General features: G+C 43.1%; 1 protein-coding gene across 3 annotated transcripts; it reads left to right on the forward strand.

The window, feature by feature from the left end:
• On the forward strand, positions 1-25226 carry LOC308436484 (acylcarnitine hydrolase-like; the record flags this gene model as incomplete). Of its 3 annotated transcripts, none has more annotated exons than XM_080937418.1 (12): positions 1-76; positions 619-829; positions 20452-20590; positions 21229-21362; positions 21444-21702; positions 22445-22543; positions 22809-22949; positions 23071-23151; positions 23384-23528; positions 23889-24026; positions 24347-24419; positions 24802-25226. In XM_080937418.1, 12 exons carry the CDS (start codon positions 1-3, stop codon positions 24986-24988), a joined length of 1683 nt encoding a protein of 560 aa, XP_080793544.1. In that variant the 3' UTR covers positions 24989-25226. The 3 variants fall into 3 exon arrangements, with proteins under 3 accessions (XP_080793544.1, XP_080793546.1, XP_080793545.1); XM_080937419.1 differs by lacking the exons at positions 1-76; positions 619-829 and adding exons at positions 16335-16407; positions 16963-17173; XM_080937420.1 differs by lacking the exon at positions 22445-22543.

Here is a 25226-nt window from a genome sequence, read left to right on the forward strand (position 1 = left end):
ATGCCACTGCACAGACTTCCTGGATGGCTGAGTGCTGTGACCTGTGGAGTCCTGATTCTCCTCCTCCATGTGAAGGGTGAGACTCCCTAAGTGGTGATGGGAAATGGGGTCAGAGCTGCCCAGGTCAGTCAGAGGCTGAGCTTGTGGGAAGAAGGCACCAGGGAAGGAGGAGCTCATCCAGATGGCAGATGAAATCACTGGGGAATGTGAGCCACCCAATGTGTCCACTAGAATTCATAGAGTGGGTGCCATAGCACACTGAGGGTCAGAGATGTCTAAGATTACTGCATGCTGAGGAGCCAGCCCAGTGTGAAGGGCTCCAGAGAGGTGGACATGAAGGTCAGGAGAAGAGCAGAAGGGGTATTTCCCACATCTGTGTGTGGCTGTGACTGTTCCTAACTCTGGGTAATCATAACAGTAATGGCCAGAGAAATGTTGTGATACCCTTCAAAGGGGTACTAGGAAAGGTGTGTGAGGGATAGGGAAGCTGTTGCACTCTGAATTGGGGGGACCCTGGGTTCCCTTCCTGTGAGCTCTGGTAACAATGAAATGGGAACTCCCACAACCTGGTGGCAACTGATTATAGAAAGGTAACCCAGAGGCATCTCTCTCCACCAGGTCAGGACTCACCAGAGTCCAGCCCCATCAGAAACACACACACTGGTCAGGTCCAAGGCAAGCTCATCCACTTGAAAGACACCAAATCTGGTGTCCACGCCTTCCTGGGAATCCCCTTTGCCAAGCCACCTGTAGGACCACTGCGCTTTGCACCTCCGGAGGCCCCTGAGCCATGGACTGGTGTGAGAGATGGGACCTCAGAGCCGGCCATGTAAGTTCTGGACCCAGAAGGTTTCTAGTACTAGACTGAAAGTACTATGCTCTAAGATCTGAGCCGTGCTAACGTGTCTCCTCTCTCTTGGCTACAGAGCAGTTTTCTCCCTGTGATGAGGGATATCTTCCATGCATTTTTCTGATGCATGTGCCAATGATTAGAATGGAACAACTGTGTTAGACTCCTGGGTTAGAGGTTGGTACATATAGCTCCTGGTACAGTAAGAAACATAACCAAATTTGTCCAGAATCAGATAGTGCCAAGTGAACTCTCTAACCATGGGGAGGTTTATGGGCAATGTTCAGTGTGTCTATATTAAGCAAAAAGAGCCCTGCGTCTGGTGTCATGCACAAGTCTCTCAAGAGAGCAGCAGTGATGAGTATCCTGCAGAATCACTGTGACAACCCAGAGGGTTAAGTGCCATTGTCCAAGGAACATGAATGAAAGCTTCCATGGAGAATATATAGGAAAAAGAGATCCCCTGAGAGTGTGGACATGAAATGAAGGATTTCTTATTTCCTATGATACAGTATTGTTCATTCATTCTTCAGAACCATTGTGGACACAGCACCCAAGTATCCAGGTGCCTTACTTTCATTTCCTGTTCCTTGAAGAAAAATACTTTGACCAAAGCAACTTAGGGAAGGAAGGATTCACCACAGGTCACAATTCTGGTTATAATCATCATAGTGGGGAGGCTCTTTAGTAGAGGCCCCAGTAAAAAAATCTGGTTACATCGCATTTGTAATTGGGAAGAGAGAGCAAAGAATGCATGATTGCTTGCTAATACTCAGCTCACGTTTGCTAGTCAGTCAGTTCAGAAGACCCTTTCTAGGGAATGGTGACACCCACAATAAACAAGTATTCCTACTTTGATTTGTATAAGCCCTACATGCCAACTTGATATTGGACAATCCGTCCTTAAGACTCTCTTCCTAGGTGATTCTAAATAAGTACTACAAGGAGAGAGGGTGAACAGAACTACCAGCAGTTAATCATTTCCACAGAGAACCCAAAAAATCTCAAAGTTTCAATCTCATGAAGGTTGTTGACTCCACTCAACCAGAGAGAAGATCTGGACACCTCTCAGCTCCACAGAGCCAGTGGCCCTTACCTTGATAGGAGGAGACTGTGGAGAGTAATCCTGTGTTAGAGGAGGTATTGAGGGTGACTAGAAGAAAATCCTGAGTCTGCTTTTTTATTTTCTTTTAATTTTTGAGATTATAAGTACATTGTTTCTCCCTTTGTTTTCCTCCCTTCAAGCACTCCTATATATCCCTTCTTGCTCTCTCAAATTCATGACCTCTTTTGTTATTGATTGTTGTTACATGAATACACACACACACACACACACACACACACACACACACACGCACAGAGAGAGAGACAGACAGATAAATATTTCTAAATATAACCTGTTTAGTCTGTTTAATAGTGTGAGTGAGTGACTGTGTGTGTGTGTATTTTATGGCCAACCATGTAGTATTGGATAGCCTGTATGAGTGCTCTACCTTAGGGAAGATTTTCCTCCCACACTGAGTATTCCTTTTTACCCCTAGCTCTGTATAGGGTTGAGGCCTCATGTGCTTTGCCTATCTACTTTTGTATGCTTATGTATGTCATTATTATTCAGCTCCTATTTATGCCTTACTGTTGGTGAGATTTTATGGGTGTGTCATCTGATATAACTAGGACACACATGTTTTGATTGCAGAACATTTCTTGGAATCAGCATCTGTCATTGTCAACAGGTGTCTACAGAATGATGATATAGTGAATTTAGAGGGTCTGAAGAGAATAAAAATGATTATGCCTTCCTTCACTATGTCTGAGGACTGCCTGTATCTCAACATCTACGTACCAGCTCATGCCAATGAGAGTTCTAACTTGCCTGTAAGAATTGAAACATGGTCAACTGGGTGAGGGCAAAGCCATGTGGATCCTGATAAGAAGCCTTACCCCTAGTGGGTCCAAGAAGGTTTAGGGTTTTGTTTCTAGTTTTGTTTTGTTACCATGTGGAACAACTTAAGCCCTGGGAGTTGGATTGTGGATTAACTAAGGACACACGCTACAAACTTGAGCCCTAGAGACCCAGTCAGGTATCCATGGGCTAAACACAAAGTTAAGTCAAATTTCTAGCTTTGTGATATTGGTTGTACCGATGAAAGTTGGTGAGCCTTTTGATTCATAATCAGGAAAAAAATACTTGTGGAGATATCATTCTCCACACTTTTGAGGAGTCTGAAAGTGGTGGAGACATTCATTACTCTGGACTTAAATCTATTAATCCAGGCTAATAGATTATTGATGCCACAATGGGGTTTGAAAATATGCCAATGAGACTATAGTTCTTCATTGGTGGCCTAGGTCTAGGATGCTGAGGAGTCCTGTGTATTTATCCGCACAGATACACAGCAGCCAATAATCTAGGAGGCAGTTCTAATTGAGCTTGTGTTGTATAGAAGTTTCCTGAATCTCTTGGCTTTTCTAGGTGATGGTATGGCTCCATGGTGGTGCACTGGTTATGGGAATGGCTTCCATGCATGATGGATCCAGGCTGGCAGCCAGTGAGGATGTGGTGGTGGTTTCTATCCAGTACCGCCTGGGATTAGTGGGCTTTTACAGGTGAGCATAGAGCTGGGCTGGGAAACAGAGGCTGAACAGAACCTATACAGTCTTTTGATCCCTGTCCCTTTCATTCCTCAGCACTGGAGACGAGTATGCCAGAGGCAACTGGGGATTCTTAGACCAAACTGCTTCCCTACACTGGATCCAGCAGAACATCGCCAACTTTGGAGGCAACCCTGACTCTGTCACACTTTTTGGCCAGTCAGCAGGTGGCACAAGTGTGTCTTTCCATGTTGTGTCCCCCATGTCCCAAGGACTCTTCCATAGAGCCATCATGGAGAGTGGGGTGTCCCTGATGCCTATCTTTAGTTTTAACTCTGCTGAGATGGTCTTCACAGTAAGTGTTCCATCACCCCAGCCCGGAATTTTTGCCATTGCCCTCAGACTCTAGTACCTTAGTACAGTATTCAGTGGGGGGAACAAGGACCATGAGAAATAGCTTCTTTCCAACAATCTCTAAGAGGTTTGAGGGTGAGGCTCTATTTCCCTTTATTTTATACATGCTGAATACATTACGTGGCTTGCACAGCCCCTCCCAGAAGCTTTAATTATTGGACAAAATAAGTATGCATAGGTTTGGGAGATGATTCAGTAGATGAGAAAGCCTGCTGTGTCCAGGCACAAATCCCCAGAAACCACATAAGACCATACCTATTGTAATCCCAGTGTTTCTCTGGTAAAGCAAGTCTCAGAGACGGGGGTTCTCTAAAGGGTAAAGGTCAACTGCACTGGTGTGGGCAGCAACAAACAACAAAAGAACCTGTCACAAATAAGGAGAAATATGACAAATGATAGCAAGGTTGTCCTCTGACTTTCATAGGCAAAATGTGGCACACAATACCCATTGTTACACAGGAACATAAGCACACACACACACACACACACACACACACACAAAGGCAGGCAGAATAATTCCTTTCTCAGCTATCAATTCTGAGCAACAGAAAAAATGGAAACAATTTCACACTCTACTGTCACCTGTACATAACTCACAATAAGATGTTCTACTTAGAGATAGGCACCAACTTGAGACTAGAACGTTACTCCTCTCTCATGCCAACTCCCATTTCAGACGGTGGCAAATCTATCTGGTTGTGAAACTTCAAACTCAGAAGCTCTGGTGCGCTGCCTTCGAGGCAAGAGTGAAGCAGAAATTCTGGCTATTAACAAGGTTAGCAGAATTGTGTGTCTGGGAAGATGTTAAGCAATAGGGTGTGTGACTGAAAGTCCCTGCTACTCTGGACAAATTATTTTATCTGCATGGCTTGATATCCTTTTAATCCTGGGTGCAAAATGAAAGGTACAGGTTGCCTCACAGAATCCTGTAGGTAGGGTCTAAATGTAGGGTCTTTTCAGGGATGACAGGTGTGGTATGAATAACTCTCCTGAAACAAGCTAGGAAATGGGAAAATAATGGATAACGCCTAACTGTCCCCTGTGTGCGTGTGCATGTGGGGGGGTGTGTGTGGGTGTGTATGGGTGTGTGTGTGTGTGTGTGTGTGTGTGTGTGTAAATGCTAGATTTCCAATACTAACCTTGAATGTTCCCCTCAGGCCTTCAGAATCATGCCCGCTGTGGTGGATGGGAAATTCCTACCCAGACATCCCAAGGAGTTGCTGGCCTCAGCTGACTTCCACCCAGTTCCCAGCATTATTGGTGTCAACAATGATGAGTTTGGCTGGATTCTCCCTATAGTAAGGTCCAGATCTAATCTTCTATGTGTCTGAGGTCTCATATGGTGGGCAAATGGGAACTCTGGGATTCCTTGATGCACATCCAACCTACTTCAAACTCAAAACATTCTCCACACCCCAGGTCTTTGAATTTGCTCAGACAATAAAGAAAATAACCAGAAGGAATTTACAGGCTATTCTGAGAATCACAATGGTGCAGATGGTGAGAATCTTTGAGACCTGCCTCCATTGAGAGGATCTCTCAATATCCTGCTCAGAGAGCATCCCTAGAAGTGGGGGGTTAGAGAGGGTTGGCTGGTTGAGGTCACCCAGAGCTTTCCCCTATAACAGACCTCACTGGCATTCCCCTGCCCTAAGGATGTCTCCCACACAACCTCATTTTTCTCATCACAATGTTGTAGATGCTGCCCCCTGAATGTGGTGACCTGATAATCAAAGAGTACATAGGAGACACTAAGGACCCCCGGACCCTCCAAATGCAGTTCAGAGAAATGATAGGAGACTTCATGATCATAATTCCTGCACTCCAAGTAGCACATTTTCAGCGTGAGTGAATCTGTAACAAGGTTGAGGGGGGGAATCTCAGAGTTATCGGTCCCAGATAAGTCCTGTAGAGTCCAGGCTTGACCCACGTCTAGATTGGATCTCTGGTTCCAGACCCTAAGAGTCTTTATCTAATAAATCCTTATATTGAGTATAAGATGGTGACATCTTATCTGGGTATAGTTGAGAAAACAGCTGAGTGGTATCTGTGACTTGCTCCCTCGGGGAGGACAGAGTCACTATTTAACAGTGGGCTATCCCACAGCCAGTGCTCCAGGATAGGGCTCCACACTCAACTGTTCTGATTCCAAATAACTTGAGACCAAGTTATCTTGTTACTAAATGTGGGCCAGGACTCTATCAGGCAGGCTGTGCTTATGTGACTATGTATCCTTGCCCTTAGGTGCCCATGCACCTGTCTACTTCTATGAGTTCCAACACAGGTCCAGATTTCTCAAGAATTTCAGGCCACGAGATGTAAAGGCTGACCATGGTGATGAGCTCTTCCTTATTTTTGGATCCTTCTTCTGGGGCACTAAATGTGAGTCTCTCTTATTTTCCATGAGCAGGATAGCAAAATTGTACCTGAAGGATGTCTGAGCCTTGAGCCCAATTTAGAAGTCCGAGGCTCTGAGACAAGTGTGTACCATCTCACAGCTCAAAACCTACACCGGATCTGGATCTTTCTTAGTTTAGCTTATGTTAGAGAAAATGAGGATTCCCTGGATGAGGACTGAGCCTGAGGAAATTTACTTAGGGGACTAGATGGATCTTGGATTCTGGGTTATAAAGAAGGGAGGGAACAAAACCTGGAGTTTGGTTTTAGGGTATAGCTGGCAGGGTGGGTGTGAAGCATGACTTTGGCAGCTGCATCAAATGGCTGGGCCTTGTCTTCTCTCTGCAGTTGGCCTCACTGGGGAGGAGAAGCTGCTAAGCAGGAAGATGATGAAGTACTGGGCCAACTTTGCACGATATGCGTGAGAGAATGCCCTTCCCTCAACCTCCTAAGGTTTATGTCTTCATGTAGGGACCATTTGTGATTGGTGATCTCATTAGCATTCGTGGATTCTTTGCCATGTGATAGAGTCTTCCGTACCCAAGGCATACGGAAATAGATACTTTGTAGGTACTGGTTACTGCTCATCTCACAGTGACCTGTGGGTGGGTCACAGTACTATGGTACTGTTCTCTGAGAAGGAGAAACAAAACAACTTTACCTCACAGGGAATAGAAACTAGTAGATCAGACTTGTATTCCTAAATCAGGATGTCTGCACCATCAGGCCCTCGTCTTCTTAGTCCAGTGCCCTGCCTCACATTGGGAGGTCAGGTCTTAGGTGAAAGTGACCTTCATTTTTCTCTACTGTTTGGCATATTCATAGGAACCCCAATGGCAACAGTGAGGGTCTACCCTACTGGCCAGCATCAAACCAAGATGATCAGTACCTGCAGCTGGACATCCACCCTTCTGTGGGCCATGCTCTGAAGGCCAGAAGGCTGAAGTTCTGGATCAATACTCTTCCCCAGAAGATTCTAGAGTCAAAAGGAGGTCATGACAAAATCAAGAATGGATAGTGCCCAGGAAAGGTATGTGAACTTCAGTAAAGCCGAAGTTAGCCTGAGATTCTTACAACCCATTTAGAAGACTGTGTTAACTCCAACATTGACACAGCCATTTATAACCTATACTATTGTTTATTTTGCCAACATTTGTGCACTGTACATGTTGTTTCTTACTCAAAATTCTAGGGAAACTTTTTATTAGACCTTCTCCAAAAGAACTCTTGTGTGTGAATGTGAAAATGCCAATGTGCCCCCATCTTCTTTCACACTCCTCTGGTACTAGACTTTATTCAATTCTCCCCCTCTCCATCTGCATTTCTTCTCCAAGACCCCAGAAACTTTGGGGAATGTTGACAGGGTAGGCTATATCAAAACCACACACCCTTCTCTCAATAAATCCCATGTTTCCACATATTTATAAGTGGCCTGATTATCCAAAGTCCTGTTGTTTTCTTGTTTAAGTTTAAGCTGCTATTATAGTCAGATAACAAACTTCCCCCAGTCTTGTGATAGGTATCTGTGGACCCAGCTACTCAGAAACTGAAAAAAAAAAAATACTGTCTGAGTCCAGGAGTTTCAGACCAGCTTGGGCAACATAGTAAGACCTACATATTATAAACTAAAAATAATCATAAGCTGTATAATTTGTAAACAGCAGAAATGTATGTGAAGTTCTGTAGACTGAGAAATATAGGGTAAGTTTGCCAGCAGATCTACTGTGAAGCAAGTACTAGCTGTTTGACCCAAAGGTTACACTTGTGTCCTCTCCAGGTAGGATGTGCAAACTATAGCACTCTGGACCCACTAAGGGCCCAAACTCTTAATATTAACACATTAGGAATTAAGTTCCCACAAATGAATTTGAGCCACACAGGCTTTTAGAGCTCAGCTTCTCCTAGACCTCTCTGATAGTTGCCACTGAGCATGCCAACCTCTGAAAACCTCTATGCGGATTGTTCCTATAGTGGAAATATCATCAATTTCCTTCCCAAGTAGCAATTGTCCACTTTTGTAAGAAACTAAACTTCATATGTTCATAAATTCCTCAAGCAAGGCCAAGAGTGGGGTTGACCAGAAGGCCTGGGTGGGATTCCTCTAATGATACATATTCTCTTATTCCTAGGGTGTTTGTAGACACTACGACGCTCACACTTATATGAACATATAACATCTGTGAAGATCTTTTGCTATTGTTTGTGCCATGGGTGTGAGGTGGAGGAGGTAGGAATATGCAAAAATGTCTATCAGAAGACACTCCTGTCCCTGGAACCCTGACTAATGGCTTCACCATGTACATGAGTGTCTTTTTGTTTTAAAGAAATCCTCTTGTAACATCCTGATTCTTCTTGACAGACCATGTGATTAATTTTCATTCTTAAGTTACTGTTGCCCTTGAACTTCTCAACCCCAAAAACTCAAGACTTCTTGTATATTATGTCATTTACAATGGTGCTAAACTATACCTTTTGTTTCCCCCAAAGCATCTCTGTCATTGAGAGGGTGGGTCCTGTTGTTCTATTGATCACTGAATTTCTTACCCCTCTACCTATGGCCAATTTGCCTTCTTTGGGCATCTGTTTTTCCAAGACAAAAGCCTTTTTCATTTGCAGCACCTTTGGATGAAAGTGAAGGCTCCTCCTTGCCTCTCTTGGACACTAGGGCATATATGAAGGGTGTACCAAGCCCTGGCACAGTGGCTGAGACCATAGATAGTTTTCATCCATCCTAAGAATCCCTACGTGCCCTCAAGCTCTGCTTTCTGCTGCTGTACTTTACACCTGGAGATGGGTAGGGAGCACTGTATCACTTCCTGTCATATCCTATAAGAGGAACCACTGGTATTTAACTGCCATTCAGCAGAATGTCCTTGAGGGGAAATCAAGCAATTCTTCCTTCAGTCCTTGCAGAGTTCTAATACAGGTATATAATCTTTGATTCCTTTTATTCTCTCAGCAGCTGCACATCTGAGTCACTTCTATGTAAAGACTATGCTTTGGTTGGGAGATGCAATGTTTTTTTGAGAGAAGGTTCTCACTATGTAGCCAAGTCTGTGGTCCCATTCACCATTCTCCCACCTCAGCCTCTGGAGTACTGGGGTCGTATGTAGGCAAACATCACCAGGCATTTCTAAGCAATATGCTATAGACCATTTCAAACATAACATCATGTGACCAATAGCTTCCAATTCTTTTGATGAAAATATATGTTAAGCCATGTGTACACTTAAATTCGAAAGGTTATACATGCCGATCAGATGGATCAGTGGGGTAAAGAAACTTGTTATCAAACTTGATGACCTGAGTTTGATTCCCAGGACCCATACAGTAGAAATAAAGAACTTATTCCCAGAATACAGTGCCAAACTGTCTTCTGAAATGACTGCTTCATATTTCAACTCATTTAGACATATGAGGGGTGCCAGCTGCTGCATAGCTCCACCTGCACTAGGACTTGGAAATTGTTAATATGGTTGCATTGAATGGATGTGTAACTGTGTTTCACTGTAGCTATTTTTCTGGACCTTTGATTTTACTTTTTTTAATTGTTGCCATTATTTTGCATTTTTTTCTTTCTTTGGGCATGGGTCTTGCCCTTGGGTATTCCAGCCTGGCATTAAATTCAAGCCCCATCAACCTCTGCTTCTCCAATGCTAGGACTACTTGAGTTTACAAACACTCCCACTTGACCGAGACTTTTAACCTCTGCTTCCATCTTCTTCTTTGTTTCTCTCCATTTCAGTGCTTCTCCACTCTGCTTCTCCTTCTGTTTCTTTGTCTGACTCTGTCTGCCCCCACTCTCTTCCCTACATATCTTATTTTCCCCCAGCTGTGGTGTGTCACTTTCCTGTATTCCCAGCTCAGCGTAGCACTACAGAGGCTGAAGCATGAACTTATTAAATATTCTCATTAGTATTGTAATTTTATGTGCAGTATTAACCAGATGTAAAATCATGTGCAGGAAAATGAATAGAACAAGAAAACATACTGAGTGAAGTAACCCAGACCCAAAATACAATGGGCTTTCTTATTTCTGGATCATAGCTCTGAATCTTTAGATGTGATTACAATAATGTAACAAAATAAATATTGAAGGTATAAGTGGTGTCAGAGAGTCCAGAAATGTTCCACAGAAAGAGATGCCTGTTCCCTGAGTGTGGCCATGTGTGTGAGGACACATCTGTCCCCTGAGACCTCCTGGATCTGCCTGGCACTGCTACTATTTTATCTCCTTTGATTTCATTTTTGTACTTCTTTTACTGTTGTCCTTAAACTCTCATGCTATATGCCATTTTACAAAGGTGACTAATTGTGTTCAACTTACCCCTATGTTCCCCAAAGTATTCTCCCTCTGTCATTAAGAGGCTGAATACTTCATTCTCGAGACTCTGATGGGCCCCCAGATCCATACGTATGACCAACTTGCCTCCCTGGGGTACAAGTGTTCATTCCTGGTTTGGCAAAGTTCTTTTTCTTCCTTTCACTTGGTTGAAGCCCAAACACTGAAACATGAAGGATCCAATGAGGGTTCTTACATTTCACACTTCAAACGTCAGGGACAGGAGAGAGATGAGGCTTTATTTTAGCCTTGGCTGAGAAGAGCTCTTCCTTTGAGTGCAGAGGGACTGACATATTGGGATCTCAAGGCATTGTGGAGCTCCTGCTGCACACATGCATCTGCACGAGTCTCCATTTCTGCTGACACACGGGACACTTCACCAATCGCCTTTAGAATCTATATTTTTTTTAAAATCTTCGTTGTTTAATGATTTGTATGCAACTGAATTTCCCATTTCCCAGCATAGGTTGACACATTTTGCATAAAAATATGAGCTATGCAGCCACATACCCTTAAGTATGAGACTATTTCATTCACAGATAAAAGTACTCTTGGGCTCCTTTATGTCGATCATTGCTTAGTCTCTTCTCCCAGGCAACCATTCTCTGATGCTATAGTTTGGAAGTTGCATATAATTCAGAAACATGAGAGCTCTAGATGTCCTGTCAGGAAAAAGGACATCTTTGCAACTGGTCCTGTAACTAAATCAAGTCTATTTGAGGCTCAAGTATGTCGTTTGTTAACAGTATCATTCCACATATGCACATAACACATTTCAGCTACTCCCCAGTTGATGATCTAAATGACCTGAATTTGACTACTTTTAATTAAGCTTGTATGAACTTTTTAAAGTGTGAGTTTTGTGATTGGTGTTTTCAAGTCTTTGAGCTAAAGACCTGCAAGTGGAATTATTCAATCCTAGGTTGAATGTGTAAAGAAACTGTCATCTGTAATGATGATATCATCCAGTCTCTATGAGAGGACCAGTGGCTCCATGTCTTTGCCAACACTTGACTTAGGTCTTAAGTCTTTTGACCATATAATATATAAATGAGCATATAGTAGTATGACATTGAAGGTATTTTCATAGAATTGAGCCTCTACTTCTCTCTGTCTCTTTGTCTATGCCTGTCTCTCTTGTATCTCTGTCCCTATCTCTCACAATCTTCCTACTCACTCCTTCCTTCCACAGAGCAGAACGTGAGTGTCTCCTTCATTTTACATTTCACTGTGGCCATGGCCATCGTCAATATGGGGCCTCTGCGTGATGGTTCAGTGAGTAGCAGAACCAACAGGGATTTCATGAGTGGGCTGAAGAAATGTCTGGGATTGAGAAGCAAACCAAATCCAAGAACACATCAAAATAATCATCTATCATGATCAATTAGGCTTCATCTTAACCAGAGATGCAGGAATGGCTCAATATATGGAAATCCATCAACATAATCCACTACATAATCAAATTCAAAGAAAAAAACCACATGGTCATCTCATTAGATGCTGAGAAAGCATTTGACAAAATTCAACACTCTTTCATATTAAAAGTCTTGGAAAGATCAAGAATTCAAGGCCCATACCTAAACATAGTAAAAGCAATATACAGCGAATCAGCAGCCAACATCAACTAAATGGAGAAAAACTCAAAACAATCCCACTAAAGAAGGGACTAGAGAAGGATGCCCACTCTCTCCCTACATATTCAATATAGTACTAGAAGTCTTAGTATTTAGACTAATCAATTAGACAACAAAAAGAGGTCAAAGGGATACAAATTGGAAAGGAGGAAGTCAAAATATTGCTGGAGAGTTGGCTCAATGGTTAAGAGCATTGACTGTTCTTTCAGAGGTCCTGAGTTCAATTCCTAGCAAAGACTTGGTGGCTCATAACCATCTGTAATGAGATCTGATGCCCTCTTCTGATGTGTCTGAAGACAGCTACAGTGTACTCATATATAATAAATAAATCTTTTTTAAGTCAAAATATCATTATTTGCAGGTGAAATGATAGTATACTTAAGTGACCCCAAAAGATTCCATCAGAGAACTCCTACAGCTGATAAACAACTTCAGCAAGGTGGATGGATATAAAATTAACTCAAACAAATCAGTAGCCTTCCTCCACTTAAACAATAAACAGGCTGAGAAAGAAATTAGGAAATCAACATCCTTCACAATAGTCACAAATAATAAGACATACCTTGGTTTGACCCTAACCAGGCAAGTGAATGCTTGGTTAGATTTGTATGACAAGAACCTCAAGTCTCTGAAGAAAAAAATTGAAAAAGATCTCAGAATGTGGAAAGATCTCCCATTCTCATGGATTGGAAGGATTAATATAGTAAAGATGACCACCTTTCCAAAAGCAATATACAGATTCGATTCAATCCCTATCAAAATTCTAACTCAATTGTTCATATAGTTAGAAAGAGTAATTTGCAGATTCATTTGAAATAATAAAAAAAAAAAACAGGATAGCAAAAACTATTCTCAACAATAAAAGAACTTCTTGGGGAATCACCATCCCTGATCTCAAGTTCTATTACACAGCAATAGTGACTTTAAAAACTGTATGGTATTGGTACAGAGACAGGAAGGTAGATCAATGGAATAGAATAGAAGATCCAGAAAAGAACCCACATACCTATGGTCACTTAATCTTTGACAAAGGAGCTAAAAACATCCAGTGGAAAAAAGATTCAACAAATGGTGCTGGTCAAACTGGCAGTCACCACACAGAAGAATGCAAATCGATCCGTTCTATTGCCCTGTACAAAGCTCAAGTTTAAATGGATCAAGGACCTCCACATAAAACCAGATATATTCAAACTAATAGAAGAGAAAGTAGGGAATAGTCTCAAAAACTTGGACACTGGAGAAATTTTCCTGAACAGAACACCAATGGCTTCTGCTCTAAGATCAAAAATCAACAAATGGAATTTCATTAAATTGCAAAGCTTCTGTAAGGCAAACGATGCTGACATTGGGACAAAATGGTAACCAACAGAATGGGAACAGATCTTTGCCAATCCTACATCTGATAGAGGGCTAAAATCCAATATATACAAAGAACTCAAGAAGTTAGACTCCAGAGAATCAAATAACCCTTTTTTAAATGGGGTACAGACCTAACAAAGAATTCTCAACTGAAAACTATCAAATGGCTGAGAAGCACCTAAGAAATGTTCAACATCCTTAGTCATCAGGAAAATGCAAATCAAAACAACCCTGAGATTCCACCTCACACCAGTCAGAATGGCTAAGATCAAAAGCTCAGGTGACCACAGATGCAGGCTAGAATGTGGAAAAAGAGAAACACTCCTTCATTGTTGGTGGGATTGCAGCTGGTATAACCACTCTGGAAATCAGTCTGGAGGTTCCCCCAAAAAATTGAACATAGTACTAACTGAGGACCCAGCTATACTACTCCTGGGCATATACCCAAAAGATGATCCAACATCTAACAAGGATACATGTTCCACCATATTCATAGGAGCTTTATTTATAATAGCGAGAAGCTAGAAAGAATCCAGATGTCAACAGAGAAATGGATACAGAAATTGTGGTACATTTACACAATGCAGTACTACACAGCTATTAAAAACAATAACTATGAAATTCATAGGCAAATGGAAGGAACTAGAAAATATCATCCTGAGTGGGGTAACCCAATCACAGAAGAACACACATGGTATGCACTCACCGATAAGTGGATATTAGCACAAACACTCAGAATACCAAAGATATAATTCACAGACCACATGAAACTCAAAAAGTTGGAAAACCAAAGAGTGGATGATTCAGTCCTTCTTAAAGGGGGAAACAAAATATTCACAGAAGGAAGTACAGAGACAAAGTGTGACGAAGAGACTGAAGGAAAGAAAGGCCATCCAGAGACTGCCCCACCTGAGAATCCATCCTATATACAGTCACCAAACCCAGACAACATTGTATATGACAAGAAGTGCCTGCTGAAGGTGACTAATATAGCTGAATCCTGAAAGGCTCTGCCAGAGCCTGAGTAATACAGAGCTGGATGCTCTCAACCAATCATTGAAGTGAGAATGGGATTCCAAATGGAGGAGTTAGGAAAAGAACTAAAGGAGCTGAACGTGTTTTCAACCCCACAAGAAGAACAACAGTATCAACAACCAGACCCACTAGAGCTCCCAGAGACTAAACCACTAACCAAAGAGTACACAAGGAGAGACCCATGTCCAGCCACATATGTAGCAGCGGATGGCCTTATCAGGCATCAGCTAGAGGAGAGGCCCTTGGCCCTGTGAAGGCTCAATACCCCAGTGTAGGGTAAGGCCAGGACAGGGAGGTGGGAGAGATTAGGTGGATGGGGAAACACACTCAAAGAGGCGAGGGGAGAGGGGATGGAAAAGGGGGATTTCAGAGGGGAATCCAAGAATGAGGAGAACATTTGAAATGTAAGTAAAGAAAATATCCAGTTAAAAAGAGGGTAAAAACAGGGAGGGGTCCATGTACACCCTAAGATCATCATAGGGACCAGGGACCCTGGAAACAGACTCAGAAAACGGAGTCTTCAAAGGTCAGGGGAGTCCTGAGGGTAAATGTCATACTCAGAGCTCCTGCATTTGCTCGAATCTCCTGTGACATCTTGACCTTCTCACAGTCTGGCTTCTCTTGTTGCATCTTCCTGCCCAGGTGAGGGCACAGTGTCTCTGGTATCCCAGATGAGCTCTAGGATCCATGATGTGCCTTTCTAGGAGGCCAGAAAGGGAACAGAAACAGCAGAGGCGACCCTGGTGGCTATTCTTACTGTCAACTTAGCTACATCTACAATCCAGAAATGGAGAATACACTGGTGAGGAGTTATTTGCTTGGTTTGAAGTAGGCAAAATTTACTTTTAGTCTGGACATTTGAGGTTAGAAAGCACATGCCTCTGATTCAGCTCTTAAGACAGGAGGAGATAGCTCTTGGCCTTTCTTGCCTCCTGGCTCTCTTGCTCTCCCAACCCTACCCATCCTCTTCCCCTTCCCTTACCCCCTCTCTCTCCACGTGCTCATGGCCAGCCTCTACTCCTCTATTCCTCTCTCTCCTCTCTCTCTCTCTCTCTCTCTCTCTCTCTCTCTCTCTCTCTCTCTCTCTCTCTCTCTCTCTGCCTCTACCACCCTCTTAACTCTCCCATGACCTGAATAAACTCTATTCTGTACTTTAAAAAAAAAAAAAACAGGAGAATATACCTTTAATCTGGGCCACACCTGCTGAGAGCCTATATAAGGACAGGAAAAAACCAAAGATTTGGCTCTGTGCCTGGTTGCTCTCACCTTGCTAGCAAGCCCAGTCTTTCACTGGCATTAGAGCCTACTTCTCCAGGATTCTGGTATCTACTGAAGGACAAATGAGACATTCAGTCCTGTGGACTGAGCAACTTCTAGATTCTTAAACATTTTATTCATAGCTAGCCGCTGTTCAATTAGTAGTACTATTGCCTGTAAGTTGTTCTAATAAATCCAGTTTCTGTATATTTTTGTAAAGAGATTCATTCTATAAGCCCTGCTACTCTGGAAAGCCCAGATAAATACCGTGACTTTGCCCCACCTCCAGGCCATTAGCTCCAGTCACTTCTGACTAAACAGTTCTACAATGAGAACTTGCTCCACCTATATCTTTTTGGCTTAAATTCCTGCCTGGGCAAGGCTCACAGATTCTGCTTCCTGTTTGCGAAGCGTGATCGTCCTAGCAGCACGGACCCAGGCCTGAGAGCTGATCATGTCACGGAACCAACCGCATAGCTGGCTGAATGCTGTGCTCTTTGGGCTGCTGCTTCTTATCCATGTGCAGGGTGAGGCTCACTAACGTGGCAATGGGGAATGACAGAAGTCAGAGAAGCCAAGTTCTGCATGGCAGAGGCTGAGCTTGTGGGAAGAAAGGCACAGGGAAGGGGGGGTTGGAAATGATAGCTAAAAGGGTGGGAAACCTGTGCCTCTAGATTCTCTGACCAAAACCAACCGATCTTATGAGCCCACTAGCACATATAGAATGAGGAGCTCTAGAGAAAGCACTAAGCAATTCAAGAGAAAATGAGAGGTCATTTTTCTTTGCTCAGTGTATAGCTACTACTTACCTTTGAATAAGAATCATAAATTCGTACAGACAAATGGCTCTGAGTGTGTGGCCCCTTTGGCCTAGGGAAACACTGTGGCACCCTTCAAAATGGGAATAGGAATGGTTCCTGGACCTGTGGGATAAGGAAACTTCCATACTCAAGCCCTACAGCTGAACTGAAGGGTGGGGGCATGGGTTCCCTTCTCCTGTACCTTATAACAGTGAGATGGGAACTCCCAGAACCTGGTGGCAACTGATTACAAAAACTAACCCCGAGGCATCTCTCCACCAGGTCAGGACTCACCTGAGTCCAGCCCCATCAGAAACACACACACTGGCCAGGTCCAAGGCAAGTTCGTCCAGATGAAAGACACCAAAGTTGGTGTCCACACCTTCCTGGGAATTCCCTTTGCCAAGCCACCTGTAGGACCACTGCGCTTTGCACCTCCTGAGGCCCCTGAGCCATGGAGTGGTGTGAGAGATGGGACCTCACAATCGAACATGTAAGTTCTGGACCCAGAGTGTTTCAGGCACTGGGGGAGACTGTGCTCTGAGCTATGCAGCAGTTTTCTCTCTTTGGGGACGAGTGCCCATGTTTTTTTTTTTTTCTATTGATATGCTAAAGTTGCACAGAATAACTGCCAGGCTCCTGGGTCAGAGCTTGGCATTCATAGAAAGTTAGCATCAGGCACTATGTAGACGAGCAAAGATAAAATTGTTCACTGATTCAGATTATGCCAAATGTTCTCTGCCACAATGGAAGGGATCTCCAGGTAAGAGTTAATGGGACCTATGGGGCAGCAATTGCCCCCGAAGTCAGGAGAATATACTTCAGATCACTGAGAAGTGCAGCAATGATCCATACTTGCTATTCCCACCCTCACGGTCACCATGGCAACCTATAAGGCCAAGTGCCATTGACCAGGAACAAGTATACATAATTAATTCCCTGTGGAGACACTTCAGGCAAAAGAGTCTGTACATGTGATGAAGGACTGACTACTCACTACCTTTCAGAGCAGCATTGTCCATTGACTCCTCTAGTAGCTCTGTGAGCCCAACACTCCAATATTGGCATCTTTGTTTTCTGTTGCTGTAATAAAGTACCAACAAAAGTAACTAAAGGAAGAAAGCTACTATTAGAGGCTCCAGATTGCAATCCATCATTTTGGGGGAAACACAGTGAAACAAAACTGCAGGAGCTGTTCCTGTCACAGCAGTACCCAGGAACAGAGACTAGAAAATACACACATGCCTGTTAATGCTTGGCTCGATTTTCTCTTTTTATACAATGTAGTAACATATGAATCTCACTACAGATGACTAATCGTTTCCATGGAGACACCTACAAATCCCTCCCCCCTCGGACTCAGAAAGAATAACCTCCAGGCCCCACTCCACTGGCAGCCTCAATAGAAATTTGGCCCCACCCCAGTCTCTTTTTTTCCAATATTATTAGATATTCTCTGTATTTACATTTCAAATGTTATACCCTTTCCCCACATACTACCATCCTTCCTCCCCCTCAGCTTGCTTCCATGAAGGTGCTCCCTCTCTCAATCACCCTCTCCACCTCAGTGCCTTGGCTGGTTGAGGATGTTGTTCTTCCCATAGGTTGCAAACCTTTCAGCTCTTTCAGTCCTTGCTCTAGCTCTTTCATTGGGGTCTCTGTGTTCAGTCTGATGTTTAGCTGCAAGTATTCTCATCTGTATCTATATGACTCTGGCAGAGCCTCTGAAGAGACATTCATGTCTGCTTCTTGCCAGTAAACACTTTTAGGCATCAGTAATAGTGCTTAGGTTTGGTGGCTATTATGGGTTGGTTCTCCAGGTGGGGTGGTCTCTGTAGATCTTTTCTTCAATTCCTGCTCCTCTATTTGACCTCGTATTTCCTCCCCTGTTTTGTTCTCCTGTCTAAGAAGGACTGAGGCATCCACATTCTGGTCTTCCTTCTTTTTGAGCTTCATAATATCTGTGGATGGTTTCTTGGGTATTCCGAGCTTTTTGGGCTAGTATCCACTTATAAGTTAGTACATGCTATGAGTACTCTTTTGTGATTGGATTACATCACTCAGGATGATAGCTTCAAGTTCCATCCATTTGACTAGAAATTTCATGAACTCATTGTTTTTAATAGCTGAGTAATGTACCACAATTTCTGTATCCATTCCTCTGTTGAAGGACATCTGGATTCTTTTCAGCTTCTAACTATTATAAATAAGGCAGCTATGAACATTGTTGAACATGTGTCCTTATTAGACATCAGAGCTACTTTGCAGTATATGCTATATCCAATTTTCTGAGGAACCACCAGACTGATTCCTAGAGTGATTGTACCAGTTTACAACCCCACCAACAGTGGAGGAGTGTTCCTCTTTCTCTACATCCTCACCAGCATCTGCCATCACCTGAGTTTTTGATCTTAACCATTCTGACTGGTGTGAGGTGAAATCTTAGGGTTGTTTTGATTTGCATTTCCCTGATGATTAGGGATGTTGAGTATTTCTTTAGGTGCTTCTCAGCCATTCGGTATTCCTCTGTTGAGAAATCATTGCTTAGCTATGTACCCCATTTTTAATAAGATTATTTGATTCTCTAGGATCTAACTTCTTGAGTTCTTTGTATATATTGGATACTAGCACCTCTATCAGATGTAGGATTGGTAATGATCTTTTCCCAATCTGTTGGTTGCCATTTGGTGCTTTGACAGTGTCCTTGGCCTTACAGAAGATTTACAGTTACATGAGGTCCCATTTGTTGATTCTTGATCTTAGAGTATACGCTATTGATGTTCTGTTCAGGAAACCTTTTTCCCTGTGCCTATGTATTCTAAGTGCTTCTCCACTTTCTGTTTTATTACTTTCAGTATGCCTGGTTTTATGTGAAGGTCTTTGATTCACTTGGACTTGAGCTTTGTACAAGGAGATAAAAAGGGATCAATTTGCATTCCTCTGCATGCTGACTGCCAGTTGAACCAGCACCATTTGTTGAAGAGGCTGTTCTTTTTTTATTGAATGTTTTTAGCTCCTTTGTCAAAGATCAAGTGACTATAGGTGTGTGGGTTCATTTCCGCGTCTTCTATTCTATTCCACTGGTCTACTTGCCTGTCTCTGTACCAGGCAGTTTTTATCACAATTGCTGTGTAATACAACTTGAGATCAGGGATGATGATTTCCCCAGAAGTTTTTTTATTGTTGAGAATGGTTTTTGCTATCCTGGGTTTTTATTATTCCAAATGAATTTGAAAATCGCTTCTTCTAACTCTATGAAGAATTGAGTTGGGATTTTGGTGAGAATTGCATTGAATTTGTGGATTGCCTTAGGCAAGATGGCCATTTTTACTACGTTGATCCTTCCAATCCATGAGTATAGGAGATCTTTCCATATTCTGAGGTCTTCTTTAATTTCCTTCTTCAGAGACTTGAAGTTCTTGTCATACAGATCCTTCACTTGTTTGGTTAGGGTCACACGAAGGTATTTTATATTCTTTGTGACTATTGTGAAGGGTATCAATCCTCTCATTTCTTTCTCAGCCTGTTTGTCCTTTGAGCAGAGAAAGGCTACTGATTTGTTTGAGTTAATTTTATATCCAACCAACCCCAGTCTTTCACTGAGCCTGTGGCTTTTACCTTGGTTGGAAGGAGTTTAGAAAGAACATAGGTGTAAATAGGGCATCTCATGGTGAGCAGAAGCTAAAGGTAGCTGAGAAAATAAAATCTAGACTCACATTTGGATATACTCATCATATATCTTTTGAAATAACTATCTCCCATTTTTAACAGTTGTCCGCAAAATGTTACCATGAACATGGAGGGCCTGAAGGAGATGAAACTGACCCTGCCTCCTGTCACTATGTCTGAGGACTGCCTGTATCTCAACATTTATACACCGGCGGATGCCCATGAGGGCTCTAACCTGCCTGTGAGTTTCAGACCGTGGGAGAAGGAGAGAGCTTTTTTTTTTAAAGAACATTAGAAGGAGCAAAAACAACCTGAGTTTTGTTACATGACAGATGCTGATATAATTCTTAGCTTACTTGGGTCAAAGAAGGCCAGCTCAGCTACATGATGCAGCTAAAACCTGGGTATGGGACACAGAGCACTGGAGCACTGAGCCACCAAAGGCTCTCACTCTTTGATAAAACCAGAACTCATTCTACAACTTGTGCTCTGCAAAACCACCTAGGGGCTCAAGACCTCAACACTAAGGTCACCCAAACTTTTGGATTATCTGTTGTGACAATGAGAGTTGATGATCCTTTTCATTTTTAATCTGGAGAGATATCCATGAAGACACCCCTCTTTGTTCCACTGTTAAGAGCCTGAGTAATGATGACATCACTCTATACATAGAGGCATTAATTCAAAGTGCAACATGTGGCAGAATGGGGAATACAAGCTACTAGATAGCCATGGCTGTGGCCAAGGTCCTGAAGTCCTAGGGACTTTTAATGTATTTCTGTAGCTGCACAAAAAATGCAGCAGTTGATATTCTAGAAAGCAGACAACCTTAACTTGAGCTCACTAGAAGCTTCCTGGCATCTCTCTTGACTTCTCCAGGTGATGGTGTGGATCCACGGTGGTGCACTCACTGTCGGAATGGCTTCCATGTATGATGGCTCCATGCTGGCAGCCACTGAGGGTGTGATCGTGATCACTATACAGTACCGCCTGGGTGTCCTTGGCTTCTTCAGGTGAGCCTGGGGCTGAGCTGGAGAGTGGTAGTTAATCAGAATCCAGATGTCCCTTTGATCCATGTTCCTTCCACTTCTCAGCACTGGAGACCAGCACGCCAGAGGCAACTGGGGATACCTGGACCAAGTGGCTGCCCTACGCTGGGTCCAACAGAACATCGCCCACTTTGGGGGCAACCCTGATCGTGTCACTATTTTTGGCGAGTCAGCAGGAGGCTTAAGTGTGTCTTCGCATGTTGTGTCCCCCATGTCCAAAGGACTCTTTAACAGAGCCATCATGCAGAGTGGAGTATCTCTCTTGCCTGGAACCATATTTAACTTCTCTGAGATGGTTTACCAAGTAAGTGCCTGAACCACTTCAATCCTGTATCTGTTGCCACAGCAACAGATAAGAGCTCTGACACTATGGTGCTCAGTGGTTATAAACAAAGATCTAAGGATACAGCATCTGTTCATTTATTTGTGAGGGCTCAAGGGTTAGAATCCACAGATGTCCTTTATACAGGATGAGTATGTAGACAGCAAAGCTACCCTTAGAAAGGTTCATCACTGGAAAAAAATGAGTATGTATAGGCTTGGAGCTGAGTCATTGTTTTTTCAACTGATTGGCATACAAGCCTGAGGATCTATGTTCAAATTTCCAGAATTCATAAAACACTGTAAATGGTAACATTTATCTGTAATTCCAAAGTTCCTGTGATCAGGTGGGATCCAGAGATGAGAGAATTCCTGGAATTCAGAGACCAGCTCAGCTAGTGTATACAACAAAAATTAAAAAGACACTGTCAAGTAAGGGGGGCAGCGAAGATTGAGACTTTGTCCCCTCACCTTCATACACCAACTTGACACGCTTACTCTTCCCTCATACATGAAACAGGCAAAGGTTTATGGAGAAAGCAATACTACCCTAAAGAAAAAGAACAGATATGCAGTTAGAAGGGTCCTTCCTGGCTGTCACATTTGAGCATTAGGAAAATAGGAACAATTTATACTTGTTCCAATCCACACAACACACACTATAGTGTGGGAATTAGATGCATTGACCTGGAATTGAGAAATCTCCCTGTCTGTTCCCTTTTCAGACAGTGGCCAAGCTCTCTGGATGTAAGGCCATGGACTCAGAGACCCTGGTGCGCTGTCTGAGAGGCAAGAGTGAAGAGGAAATTCTGGCCATTAGCAAGGTTGGGAGAACTGTGTGTCTGGGAGAACATGGTGCTCATGGTGTGGGATTCTGAACCAAATGCCTCATCTTTATGCTTTTGTGTTCTTTCAGTTCTGTGTGCAAAAATAAATATCAAGATCAGCTAATCTAAGTGTAGCTTTCTCCTCCAGGGTGAGCATATCACCCTGAAACTAGTGAGAAATGAAAAAAAGGTGGAGGTTACTCAGTGAACATCAAGATAGTTAATTCATTAACCTTCAGTATTGATTTTTAATACCCATTAGGACTTCCAGATGATCCCTGCTGTGGTGGATGGAGAGTTCCTACCCAAGCATCCTCAGGAGCTGTTGGCCTCTGCTGATTTTCACCCTGTCCCCAGCATAATTGGTTTCAACAATGATGAGTATGGTTGGATCGTCCCCAAAGTGAGGCTCACTTTTAATCCTCTGGGAACCTGGATATTCATATGCTAAGCAATGGAAACTCAATACATATTTAATCCAAGTCCTTCAGACCCAATACTTAAGACTCTCTTCTGCCTCCCAGGTCATAGGTGCTACTCAGACAATAAAAGGAATAACCAGAGAGAACCTTCAGGCTGTTCTGAAGGATACAGCACCACAAATGGTGAGATGCCTCTGGTCTTTTCTAAATAGAAGGGAGTCTTATATCTCCTTCTCAGATAGCATCCCTGTTAATAAAGGTTGGATATACATATGATGCTGTGAGGAGTCACCTCAAATGACATCTTTGCCCATACTATATGTCATCCCAGGCCCCATTCTCCCCTCACCCAAGTGTACTACCTACTTAACCAATAACATGCCTAAACTGGTTCTTTCTGATGTCTCTGGTATAGATGTTGCCTCCTGAGTGCAGTGATCTGTTGATGGAAGAGTACATGGGGGACATTGAGGACCCCCAGGCCCTCCAAGAACAGTTCACAGAGATGATGGAAGACTTCATGTTTGTGATCCCTGCACTCCAAGTAGCACACTTTCAACGTGAGTACCTCTGTGTCAAGGCTTATGGAAGCAGCTCAGAGATGGGGATCGAGGGTGAGCACTGTGGAGCAGTGTGGTATCCAGATCTCCTCATGTCTAGTTTAAGAAAGTGAAATCTGGGTACAGTGGAGAAAATGGGCTGCTGATACTCTATTGACCTAACAAAACCACTCAGTTGGGCAGGTTATGAGTACCATTTAGCCAAAGACATTTTCCACTGCTAGTGCTCCAGCCTGGAGCTCCCCCTCCAATTTAACTCTTAAGATGCCAGGTAACACTATATCAAGATATCTTGTCACCAAATGCGTATCGAAAAAGCTCTAGATGAAAGACAACTAAGTCACTCTCTCCCACCTCCAGATTCCCATGCTCCTGTCTACTTTTATGAATTTCAACATCAATCCAGCTTCCTCAAGCATATTAGACCACCCCATGTGAAGGCTGACCATGGAGATGAGGTTCCTTTTGTTTTTGGTTCCTTCTTCTGGGGCATGAAACGTGAGTCTTCTTAATATTTCTTGAACTGAATGAAGTCCCAGTTGGCTCCTTAGCTGTCAGTTCATTTGAGGAAACCTATAGCCATATATATAAACTGGACCCTTCCCAGTTAGCTTATAATGGAGAAAATAACAGAACATTGGGGCAGGAATTCAATTAGAGATTTTCATAAGTCTTGGATAAACTATAGAGTGAAGAATAGTGGTAGTAAAGCCAATAATTTGAGGTCAGGCAACAGCTGGGATGGTGAGTGTGAAGAATAAATTGGCAGTTGCATAATGTGGCACATACTTAGATTTTTGTTTTTCTCATGACTCCAGTTAACCTCACTGAAGAGGAAAAGCTGCTAAACAAGAGGATGATGAAGTACTGGGCCAACTTTGCACGTCATGGGTGAGAACTCAGCCTTGCACATGTGGGTCCATCTTAGCATGCTTGGATTTTCTATTACATGATAGAGTCTTCTCTATACTACAGTACATTTATACAGATACTTTGTAGGTGTCAGATACTGGTCATCCCACAGTGACCTAGCTGGTAGGGCTATAGTGCTTGGTACTGTTCCTTAGATCTCACCACTTAGAGGTAACATAAGACAGGTCAGACAGTCTCCCCCACATGAAGCAGAAACTCCTTAGTGACACTTGTATGCACATATCAAGACATCTGTTGGATCCCTTAACAACTGGTCTAACCACTGCCCTGACCCAAATCAGTGTATCGGGCTTTGAACCAGAGTGACCTCATCCTTCTTTGCTTAATGGCATATCCACAGGAACCCCAACAGTGAGGGTCTACCCTACTGGCCCATGTTTGACCATGATGAACAGTATCTACAGTTGGACATCCAGCCTTCTGTGGGACAAATGCAGAAGGCCAGAAAGCTGCAGTTCTGGACCAAGACTCTGCCCCAGAAGATCGAGAAGCTAAAGAAATCTCAAGATATCCACAAAGAGCTGTAGTACCCTATGTGAGGAATGCATATGGTGTTGGCTGCTGGTGGAGTCAGCTTCAGGTTCCCAGAACACACTGGGGAACTTGGCTTGTTTCTAACATTCACATAACCTCTGTGCTTGTCTGTTCTTCTCCACTTATCACAAATTCTCTGCATGTGACTCTTTACCCTGCTGGGTTATCTTTTGCTAGACCCATTCAATAAGTGCTCCCCTCCCAGTGGATTTGTGATCCCCAATATCCCCC

Source organism: Micromys minutus (genome assembly GCF_963924665.1).
Source record: "Micromys minutus genome assembly, chromosome: 24".
Lineage (NCBI taxonomy): Eukaryota > Metazoa > Chordata > Mammalia > Rodentia > Muridae > Micromys > Micromys minutus.